We start from the raw sequence: 12,316 nt of genomic DNA, 5'->3' as shown, positions 1-12,316 counted from the left end.
TGGCTGCCCGCCCGCTACCGCGCGTAGACCGAGCTATCTGGTGAGCCATTCTTCAATTCCTCACGCCTATGTCTTCCCTGACATCTAGTGAAGCTCACTGACCAGTTCAGTTGAACTTTACCGCCTTGGATAGGCCGGAGTCCTCGACGCCGAGCCTAATCACACTGCTTATTATACTAATCTATTGAGGTTGGTTATTTATTAATACTCAAATTAGCAGCACAATTATTAGAAATGGTAACATCTCATTAATTTTGTTTTTCGTCCATATAGTGACACTTGCTAAATCGACGTTGATCGAAGCTAATTTCTTACTAGACGTCAACCATTTAATTTACTACTGCACTAGTTACTTGTATATATCCAATTATATAATATACTAATATAGGGATCATGAGATAACACTATCAATCATACTCAAGCAAGACAAGAGAGTAGAGCAATCAACCACAATCAACATGATTAGGACAACAGCACAACATTTACTTGTTTCAGTCGTAACTCACAAGATATTCATCTAAAAATAGTGATCAAATACTTTTGGAAAGTCTAAGAAGTTATCTACAACTTTGGTATTGTCATCTCAAGGTGATTAGACACTTAATAAGGTTAAATAGTGATAAACGACAACTTTATTCAGATTTGGGTAGATTAAGTCTTGCGACTTCAAAAATTCATAACTCAAGATTCAGGTATCCAAACAAAGTGATTCTAGACTTTCTGGAAAGATAATAAAATTGTCTATAAATTATTTATAAACAATTCAGGTTGATTTAAAGTGTATCAAGGTTAAAAGACACTAGGAGACTTTACTGTCCAGAATTAGACAGATTCAGTCTTCAGAATTTAAACATCCATAACTTAATCTTCAGATCACCAAAAAGAGTGATCCAAGACTTTTTAGAAAGCTTTTGCGGGGTGTTGAGGTGGTTGTGTGAGTCCTCCATGCAGGGGCGAAGTCACGGTAGGGAGCCCATGTGGATCAGATCACCAGAATGTGTCGTTGGCGAGCCAATCTGGTAGAATCGATGTCGATGGAGAGGTCAGTTGCTGGAATGCATCGTCAGCAAACACTCTAGTCGAAAATCGATGTGGAGGTCATTGTGGCAAACGGATGCTTGGACGATGCTGCCGATGCTGATATAGGCGCGCGTGTCGTGGGACGATGCTGCCAGGGAACTTTGGTAGCCGTTGATAGCGCAACTCGCGGTAGTGGTGAGGTGGACGCACCGACGATGATGAAGGTGAGGTGGCTGATGGACCGGGGGCGATAAGGTGGCTCGTCACGTTCTGTCCTTTACCCCTGCGATTAGACAATAGAAAATAATAGATTAACAATGTTTCTCACCCATGGATGTCGTGAATGCCATCTGGATGGATGTTGATTATGTCAGAGGCGTTGGCTGCTGCTTTTGTGCTTTATGCTGACTTGTATTTGGGCCTCTTTAGCAGCCTCCTGGCATCTTCCTCTGCTGGCTTCCTTTTGATGCCTTCCTTTCTCTGATGATGGCCGGGAATGCGTGTTGCTGCGTGTGGATGACTTCTCTAGCTGAACGGCGTGAACGCTAGAAGCGATGGCTTCCTGATGGCGGTTGGCACTCTCCTGTGGTGGCTTCTCTCTGGTCGCGTCTCCTGTCAGTTGCTTCTGGTTCTCTTGGACAACGGCGGATGGCAGCTGGCGGCGAGGCCCTTTTCTTTCGTGGCGCTGCACGTCCTCTGCTGGTTCCTCGACCACTCCTCCACCCACCAGCGGCTGAGCACGTATGTGTAGCGGCCTCATCAAAAATCTGATCGCCCTTGCATGTGCGTGTACAGGATGATGCCTTGTTGAGATTATCTGCATGCGTGTACATGATGAAGCCTTGTTGAGATTATCTGCATGCGTGTACAGGATGAAGCCATGGAGTTTGTTGAGATTATCTAGCACGCCACGTCTCATACTACTGCCGTCGTCGGAGCTCAGCCAACAAAACAAAATAAACAAATTGTTGATCGTTCCTATTAAACAAAAAATGATATATAGTGTATTGCATCTAATCATGAGCGATTCATGTGTCATTACACTTTTTATATTAACGCAGGTATTCTGGATTGCAGTGCATGTAGTTAGTATTTGTAGATAAATAAGCATAGCGCTACAAGTTGTTACGTATTATTTCCAGCTTACTTTTTTTTATTAATTGATAGCCGAAAATGTTTATAATTATTTTTCAACGAACAAACGGCCGTAAAACACGTACATGTACCAGCATATCCATGATCACAAAATCCATCGAACACCCATATTTCAAGGCAAACCCGAGCGTGAATCAAATATGTGTTAGGATCAAATCTCATACATATGTGTGCTAAGGTGATCATTACCCTCATGGAATTTCTACAAGGTAGTGAAGATCTCATGAGCCATATAAATGTTCAACTCTTTCAAATTCAAAGAGTGAGGGACAAGAAAATAGGGCATTATGAGCCTTGTTGTTTGAGTCATGGCTCTCCATTTGATGAGGAGTGACTCAAACCTTTTGGATCTTGTTAGTGTGATCGATGCAAATTTCCCAAACCAGCGAGTCAATGCTGTGAAGATATATCGACATGCGGATCATCTAGTATCGGTATTTTGTCCCATCGAAGAACAGTGGTTCACCAACACCATGTTCTATTGTCGCCTTCTCGAATCAACGACTGGCTAAAGTGGAATGATCCTTAACTTGCTCTGAGACCAATTGAAGGATTAAATAGGCAACTAGTGGGGAGGGGGTGTGAATGGGTGCCAAAAAATTCTCCCACAAACTTAATATATAGGTTAAGTTCATCGCCCCCATAACTTAACATGTTAAGTACATCACCCCCACGAACTTAACATATTAAGTTCGTTCTTAACTCTAAGTTTGTTGGGCCCCACGAACTTAACCTACTAGCATATAGCCCGTGCTAACGCTACGATTCTAGGAAGGGGAGGGGTCGACGGCAGTGGCGGCGCAAGTGAGAGGAGGCGAAGGGGTCGGCGGTGTCGCGAGAGGCAGGCTGGGGCCGCAGGGTCGCGAGGGTGGAAGTTGGATGATTCAGATAATATCGCTATTGGATTTGAGTAAGGGAGAGTGGGTTATCCAACGATCTGAACCGTTAGTTTTGATGGTAACTTAAGTCTGAGTGCAATTTGTTAGATGAATTTAGTGGAGGGTTATGAGTATGGGGTGATTTGATTGGCTGGATTTTGCAAAGTTTAAAATTGGTGGATTATATAAGGGTATAGATTAAGTTCGTCGAAAGTATGCCACGAACTTGGCATAAGTTGGGCGGTTTTTTCACCCACGTTCTTTATAAGTTTCCTGTGGACTACCCAATTGATGATATATAAGAAAAGGGTTCGCAGTCTTAGTTCATCTTAGTTCATGCCAATAATTCTGAACATTTCTACAATTAGTGCGCTCTCGTTTCTAAATTATAATTTATTTTACTTTTATTCTGAGTCAAATTTTTCTAAGCTTAACATGTTTTTAGAAAAATATGTCGATTGTCAGCTACTTCAAATAAATGCCGTATCAAAATATATTTCATAAAGGATTAATCAAGCCATTTGGATGTTGATGTTTGTTTATTTTTCTATAAACTTGATTAAAAAGTATTATATTTTTGGTATCGGATAAAACTAAAATAAGCTACAATAATTTAGAACTGAGAGAGTAGTATTTAATTAGGGAACCTGAGTATCCAATGAAGAGCTAGCAGAGTTGCACATCTATATATGGTCTAACATGAACCATCCAACTGATGCCTACTCTACTCCGTGGTGATGGACTGGTAAAGTTGCTTCATGAACCCTGTGAACCGGTCGATGTCTACGATGACATGCTGTCCGTTGATGAAGATGTTCCACATCTTGTCGAATCCCTGGTGATGTATGGAGAGCGGGTCCGTAAAGACGGCGTGGTCGCGGGGGTAGGTCTCCTTCAACGTGGTCTCCTCCGCCGAGGCCTCGTAGTCGAGATAGCGGAGTCCCATGTCTGGCACCGGGTCTCCGTACGAATGCCGGCACGCCCACCTGAGCTCGCCCCACGGGATGATCTGCACCACCGTGGCGTTGTGAGGCAGGAAGAGCATGTTGGCCAGCCCAGCGCCGTGCACGCCCATGAGCACGTCGCAGGAGTTAACCACCCCGGGAAAGCGCTCCAGGTCACTGACGTCGTCTGGTCCCGCAGCCACCACCTCGAAGCCGACACCGGCCGCGGCGGCGATGGCGTCGGCCTCGTTCTTGAGTTGCCTCGAGTTGCGCCGCAGGACCATGACGAGCCGAGGCTTCCGCCCGGTTGTGCTCCTGCTCACGGGTGTCACCCGTGCCCGCTGCAGCGAGTAGGCGGAGCGGATGAAGTCCCGGAAGCTGACCATCGTGTAGCCGTTGCGGGAGAGAGCCGGGACGATGCCCAGCTCCTTGTGGCTCTCCAGCCCGACATGGGCCGACTGGAAGCAGCGCACGGTGTCCTCGGTGTCCATGTCGATGACTGGGTAGCTGGACAGTGCGGCGAGGATGGCCTTGTACTTGGCGATCCACTTGGGCTCGTAGTCGGTGGCAAGCAGTTGGACGTGGCCGTCGTACTCTCGGGCCGTCAGGTAGAGTGGGATGATCACGTCGGTCATGACGTGGAAGAAGTTCCTGTTGTATCCGCCGGTAGAGAAAACCACGGCTGGCATGTCGTGCCGAACCGAGCACTGCGGTGGTGGTGGGTCGTGGGCACTACCGCCGCCTGCTGGTGGCGAACTGGAACGCACGGTGACCTCGCGAACCAGCAGCATCACCTGCTCCTCCCACTTGCGTGCATACGGGCGGAGCTTGATCGTCGAATTTTCCGGACAGTAGGTGGACGCCGAGACGACGTATACAGTTGCGGATTTGCCATGGATGCGCACGTCGCCTTTCATGGTGCACGTGTTCGACTGATGGTTGCTCAAGTTGCAGATTAGCTTGCTGCTTATCATTGGTGCAGCCACAGCTGCAAATCAAACAATAATTTAATGCAGGTAGCAAGCGCGTGCAGGCGGCACTGTATCCTAGGTACTATTAATTAGTCGTCGTCGTGGCGTTTGGTTCTGCAGAAATTTAATTACCTTTCGGGGCATCGACGTCGTTGCTGGTCACACTCGCACCGCGTGTTGATGCCGCGATATGTGGAGACCCGACTACTGAATCTGGATTTCAATGGAAAGCCACATGGTACATATGTTTGTTAATAATACATGTATCGAGGAAGACAAGTTAAACATCACTAAGGGGGTGCTTGTGGGTGAAATTGTGGAAAAATACTCTAGTATTCTCAAATAGTGTAGCTAAAATCTCTGTCATACTGAATTTGTGTTAAGGTATTCTAAACTTAGGTCTCGACCCTAGTTTTCGAATTATATTATTTTAAACTGTGGTATTGTCATGACTAAATTATAATGTATTATTTAAAAAACTGTGGTTTTTCAAAAAAAAAACTTTGTTTCCAAATAGAACATAAAAGAATAACATTTTTTATAAAGCAGATACTGAGGCAATTATAGTAATGGATAGAAATGGGCCCATCCGGCCTTAGCCTTTTGGACCGTGGCCCGTGGCGGGCAGGCCTGCCTTAGTTTTTGTGACACAGAAGTACTTATCTTAAATATTCAGATCTGATGTTAATAACAATATTCGATCCATGCAAATGCTACTCTTTTCTAGAAGAATGCCGGCCGTAGTCAGCATGCATGCACCTGCATGGTTAGCTGCCTTCTACAGTGCTATACTGCTATGATCCTAAACACCGAACACTCAATAAGTATGATGATAACCATATATAATGATTTAAAACGTTATTACCTGATGAGTGAATCGATCCATTTTACATACTAGGTCAAATAGGTACCGGTCCTATCAATCTATTTTAGTTTTTGCATTGAGGACGGTAATAACGTTTTAAACGATTATATATGGCTGCTTTTGATGATACATTATTCTACAGCTGCTTTTGATACATTATTCTACAGTGCTATAATTGCCATCTTCTCTCCAGATCTTTTGACATTATTCTACAGCTGCTTCTAACTCGCTATGCAAGTGGCTGCTTTTGATACCATGAATAAAGACGTGAACTATTACATTAGTCGTGTCAAAATTGAGATTAAGTATGCAAAAGTGTTCTGTGTGTACAAACTTAGCTCGGCAAATTGAGGAATGGATATTTATGACGACTTTGGGAAATCTGGTCTCTTAGCTTATTTGCGAAGCTAACATCACTATTCTATTTGCTTTGTATGAGAAAATAAAGTGGACAAAATTAAATTGATCATTCCTAGTATATATACACAGTTGCTTCTAATTGCGTGTCACTGTGATCATATATCAGAACCAGATGGTCTGCGCTAGCTTTAACTATATATATATAAGCGCAACTTACGGTGCGTTTCCAATGAACTGCGTGTTCTTGAAAAGAAATGGTAACGACGGGAGTGAAACAAGTAACAAATTAAGCAAAAACTGACACATCTTTTCTGTCCAACCTTGATATGATGCGGTGAGACTTACATCGTGCAAGCACTGGCAGGAGATTTGTCTTGAGCACCATCAAAACTAGAAGAGGCAGCAGGAGCCACAGCGCCGGCGCCGCTCTGCTCCATTGCTTCAGCTTGTTACTCCCACGCCTTGCTTGCTTCATCCCCTACAAGCTAGCTAGTGCTCGAACTCTCAAATGCTCTCTCAAGAAAGCTCCAACTGGTGGTGGGTATGCTCAGCTCGAAGCTAGGCTCCAACCCAGTTAGTCAGCTGGCATACTGTATGTGTCTCGGTGATGCTTTTATAGTACTCCCCTTCCTTCCAACTTATAAGATAATACTATCTATTTAAAAAATTACTTAAGTTTAACTAAAATTATATAGAGAACTAAAAGTTTTAAGACGTAAAATAGTTATTCTACAAAAATATTTCATATAATTAACAAAGAGCCTAACACTATTTATTTATTTTCTAAATATTATTACTTTATTATAAAATTTTAGTTAAACTTGAGATGTTTTCACTATTTAAATAATTTGGTATATACAAAGTAGTGCAAAGTAGTGCAGTATCTGTTAGAAACTATATAAAAGGAACCATATGCCATCTAATCTTGTATCGCGTCTGGGCTTCGGTTCGCGAGCAACTCCATAAGTTGACTTGCACAGAGCATTAAATCCATGCACATGCAGGTTAACTAATTTAATCAGCTGCCGTTAAGAAACCAGAAGCGACGAGGACGATTTTTTTAAAACGTACTACCACTCAATCCGTTGATTGAGAACAAGTCCGGATTAGATTCCTGCGCGTCACGGATCAGTAGCAGCAAGTAGATCAAAGCTAGTTCGGTAACATAAGCTCGGGAACAGGACTATTTGCCGGGGGATGATCACTACAGTAAAACATAAAATCTCTGACGACCAAAACTGTCGCACATAAGCGCGAAACCATCGAAAATAGACTATTTCTGACGGTTTCGTGTTATCTCCGACGGTTTTCAGCCGTCGGACATAACAGATCGAAAATAGTGTTATAATGTATCTCCGACGACCACGTCAAGCCGTCGGATATAGTTCTCGGTAACGGTTTTAACGACCGAGGACGGGGCCCACAACCCTTATGTCCGACGGCGCAAGCTAAGCCGTCGGACATAACATGCTCTTATGTCCGACGGCTTAGCGTAGGCCGTCGGACATAACAGGCTCTTATGTTCGATGGCCTAAACTAAGCCGTCAGACATAACGTATTTCAGCAATTGCAGAAAATACTGTTTTTATAAATTTCTGACATTTACAGAAAAAATCACAGATTGCATACACATGTACACAGATTGCATATACAACCACATATTTATATTCACAATTACATTCACAAACATCAATTCACATAAGTATTCACATTCATAAATTTAACATCACCTCACATTCACAAACATATAGTATCCAATAGTTGAAACAAGTCTTTTACATTAACATATAGTTCCAAATTAAAAACTGACATAGTTCAACACATAGTGTTTGACATGAAGAGTGACATAGTTCCAAATCAAACGTATTTGATGAACTATCACTCATATCCATCACCTGGTAGGTTCGAGTTATAGCCACTTCCTTCGGCTGGACTCTGGGTGTTGAAAAGGTTGTTCACCCAAGAATGTGATGCGTCGTCTTGACCGGACCCATCTTCAGGTGCGTCAACTGAAGCGGGTGGTGTCTGAAATCCCTATAACACAAGCACATGAAATATTAACCACTAAGTTTTTCATTTTAACACATAAGGCATATATGAGACGGAGGTAGAGGTGACATACCATAGGGAATTGTGACGGAGGCGGAGGTGGAGGCGACAACATTGTCATCGGCGGTGCAAAGTCCAGAGGCAGCATCCCATATGTCGGCATCGGGACGCCGGCTTGTTGTGCCAGTTGCTACAAATTATATACAAGCCATTGTTGAGAAAATAAGGTACATATCATGTGTTTTTAGTTGTTATAAACAAAATGTTACTTCAATTGACCGAGAGAAGAGCTTGATTATGGGACTGGAGGTTCGCATAATACTCGTCCTTCTTCTGGTACACAGCTTGTTGTCTCTAGTACTCCATTTGCTCCCTCAAAACTGATTGATGATATTTTGCCTGCTGTCACAACACTGCAAGTTCTATCTCTTGGACGGATGATCGAGAACGGGACGACTGCGAAGACGAGGATGTGGACTGTCGTCCACGGTGTCTTAGCTCCCTAGAATCAATCGTAGAATCAAAAATACCCAACCTACAAGAGTGAACCATGCACTTAGTACAGTGAATCATGGACTCAGTTCAATCGCAAGCATATGAGGATAATTTTGAAATCCAAATCAAATACTCCCACCGTCCATGGGCTTGTTCTCCTGCGCTAGCATATGCTGCTTGAGCGTCGATTGGCTGGCTCCTCCAATCGTACTCCTGTCCATGGTGTTTAACCATCTCCTGCCTATTTGAAGCCTGGAGGCAAACATACCAAATATAAGTGCATCACCAAGTAGATGCACAAACACATAATAGAGTACCAAAAACTCACTAGACGGTCGGTGACCGTCTGAGTGCATAAAACATCAGGATTCTGAGGATCAGAACCCCTATGCCCTTGCATGTACATCTCCAGATCCGTGGGTGTACGACCACATTTGACTTCCTGTACATACAAGTTAGAATGATACATTTCTATGTAATTCGAAGTTACAACATACTATGGCATACCATTCGCTTAGCCAAGCGCACATGTCCATCGCCGTCATAGTTGTGGAACGACTCAGTCCCACGGTTTCCCTTGTTCCTTTCAGAAATGGCACAAAACTCAGGGGAAGCCCACCACCTACACAAGTCTCGATAACCCTCTGATCGGGTGGCCATCCACGGCACCGACACCTACATGAAATTTTTTCAATCAAGCAAATACATGGATTAACATGTACCCAAAACAAGAATCAGCAACTTGAGATATGAGATGCAACAACTTGTTTACCTCAAGGTATTGCTCCTCCGTAAGGTAAATTGATGACCACTCCACCTTGGTAATCGGCATCGGCCGATCATCAGCACTTGCTCTGTACCATGCCTTTATAGCCTGAATTCATGCATAGTACATTGCATCTGCAACGACATCGTTCGCGTTATACTCAAACACGTAACGAGTGTTCATATCATATGATCCATCTTCCGGCAACTTGTACCGTTTCTGCAAAAAATTAGTGTTATCATACAAGCAACCATATATGGGATAACTAAATTAGTAAAAACAATTCATACCTAGAATGCATCCCAAACTAGTGCCTGTGTGTTGCCAAACGTTCTACAGACACCATAGCGATAATGCTCCCAAGTGGTGGCGAGGACGGACTCGCCACTAGGCAAAGTCACAAGACCAGGCCAGTGGAGACGAACAAGATTACCAAGGACCATGTTCACCTACCTGTAGTGTCATGTGCCTGTGAACGAGTCGTCGATCCAAGACCTGCAAACAGAAAACAATGTAGAAATAAAAACATAACTTTCGATAACAATTAAGCAAAGATATGTCACTCACTTTCCACTAGGCTTTATCAAAACCCGAGATTCGGGTGGAAGCTCTGGAGGTGGTCCAACAAAATGTAGCTTCCTCGTTCTCCTAACTCAAGAAGTTCTAGACCCAGCTGCGGAATCTCCACCAGCACCAGAATCCACGCTTGCAGAATACCCACCAGCATCGTCTCCAGCATCATCTCCACCATCATCTTCATCATCATCTCTCGCATGGTCCTCTACCACCGCCTCAACTGCAGCATCTTCTCTCGACTGTCGCTCGATTTCAGCATCCTATGAAACAAGTAACTTACATCATACAACATTAAGTAACTAACATAATGTAATTTAACAACTAACTTACATCGTGTGGAGGCAAATGTTCTGCCAGCGCTCTGTGTCTGCTCATGGTAGAACCCGTGCCCTAAAAAACTGAATCCTCACTCCTCGAGCTCCTCCTCGTCCCAAGCAAACTACGAGCAAAAGACCTCATTTTCTTTGACATCCTATTTTAACAAAAACAAGTTAGTACATAAATCGACAACAAAATAATGAAAAAAATAAAAAATATATAAATTATACAATAAAATAATAATCCATACTCGTCAATCATAATCGTAATCAAAATCAGGATCTAGTTGCTTTCGTCGATTCAATGGATGCCAAGTAGCTTTCTTCTTTCTCGTCACTCTTTTTCTTTTTGGAGGAACCTCTACATCATTTTGATTGCCTAATAAAGATTCTTCCAACATTTCAGTTTGTACATTAAACGTGCTGGTAAGTTCATCATCTTGGAAAATCTCAGCAGCCCCCACTTCCTACTCAATTTGACTTCCAACATAACTAGCTTCATTAGGAGCATATAGTCATTCACGAGGATTAACTTTGTACACTACCCTCCAATCAACCAAACTCTTTTTCTTAGATGGATATGTCATATAATACACCTGCTCGCATTGGTGGGCAAGGATTATAGTGTCGTGGCCTTGTAGTTGATCATTGTGTTTAACTTCCACCATGCCATATTGGTTTTCTCGTGTTGTATTTGGAGAAAACCAATCACAATCAAAGAACACCACTTTGAGTTGTTTGTCTCTAAAAAACTTGTACTCGAGTATATCATTAATGACTCCATAATAATTAGTCATCATCCCTTCATCATCGACAGCTCTAGTTACAACTCCGAAATTTGTCGTGGCTGCTAGAGGATGATCATCATTGAACCTTGTAGAACGGAAACGGAAACCATTGACATTATACCGACCATAACGTCTGGCAGTTACTGCTCCTAGGGACAATTGTCGAAGGTCCGGGTGTATATTGTCATTTATATCTACATAATATCGAAACCAACATAAGAAATTAGGTCCCCCATCTTTTCCCTCTCGACGAATCTAGTCACGTTCATAGCCAGACATCCAATTTTGAGAATCAAATTCACTGTTAGTACAAGAAAAACAATTATCGTGACAATGACTAAAAATTAAGTTTACAGTTATAGGAGAAATTGACTCATCTCTTCCATGTTGTTATACATGTAGAGTAAAGCAGTCTTCCATTCGTCATTGGTGAAACAGTATGCTGTGCTGGGTCCTACAGTTTTGCCCCTCCATTGAAAAATTTCAAGATCACTGATAGGGGGCTTGTTGACATGATACCGAAAAGCAGTGGCATTGACATTGTGTTCCTCTGCAAAGTACAGGCCCGTGAACGATATTATCTCTTTGTATTTGAATTCTTCAGCGATGCACCCTTCAACTCGTCTCTTATTCCAACCATTGCACGTAGCTTCTTTAGTGTCCTTTCGATGTGATACATCCATCTATACTGCACAGGACCTCCTGCCTTCGCTTTGTATGGTAGGTGAACAAGTAGATGTTGCATCGGATTGAAGAAACCTGGTGGAAATATTTTTTCAAGTTTGCATACCAAAATCGGTATTTGTTTCTCAATCTTCTCCATCATCTCTTTCTTTATTTCTTTAGCACAAAGATATCTATAAAAGTAGCTTAGCTCCGCTAATGCTTTCCAGACATCATTTTTTACAAAACCACGAAACATAACAGGAAGGAGTCTTTCCATTATTATGTGGTAGTCATGAATCTTCAACCCAGAAAACTTGCCCGTCTTCAAATTCACAGACCATCTAAAGCCCACGGTGTAACCATCTAGGAACTTTAAGTTTTTCAACCATTTCATCAATTGTTTCTTCCTTTCAGGTTTAAGACTGAAAGGAGCATGTGGCTTCTTCTGGTTCTCTCCTATCTCTAG

The 12,316-nt window shown here is 42.8% G+C and overlaps 1 protein-coding gene across 1 annotated transcript; it reads right to left on the bottom strand.

Moving 5' to 3' along the window:
- Window positions 1-3,608: 3,608 nt before the first annotated feature.
- LOC103638557 (alpha-1,3-arabinosyltransferase XAT3) lies at window positions 3,609-6,780 on the bottom strand. Its single transcript, XM_008661440.3, has 3 exons — window positions 6,539-6,780; window positions 5,101-5,181; window positions 3,609-4,985 (listed from the first exon to the last, which is right to left on the bottom strand). Exons 1-3 carry the CDS (start codon window positions 6,666-6,668, stop codon window positions 3,778-3,780), a joined length of 1,419 nt encoding a protein of 472 aa, XP_008659662.1. The 5' UTR covers window positions 6,669-6,780; the 3' UTR covers window positions 3,609-3,777.
- Between the last annotated feature and the right edge of the window lie 5,536 nt (window positions 6,781-12,316).

Source organism: Zea mays, chromosome 1 (genome assembly GCF_902167145.1).
Source record: "Zea mays cultivar B73 chromosome 1, Zm-B73-REFERENCE-NAM-5.0, whole genome shotgun sequence".
NCBI lineage: Eukaryota > Viridiplantae > Streptophyta > Magnoliopsida > Poales > Poaceae > Zea > Zea mays.
This window is presented reverse-complemented; position numbering and strand designations above follow the sequence as displayed.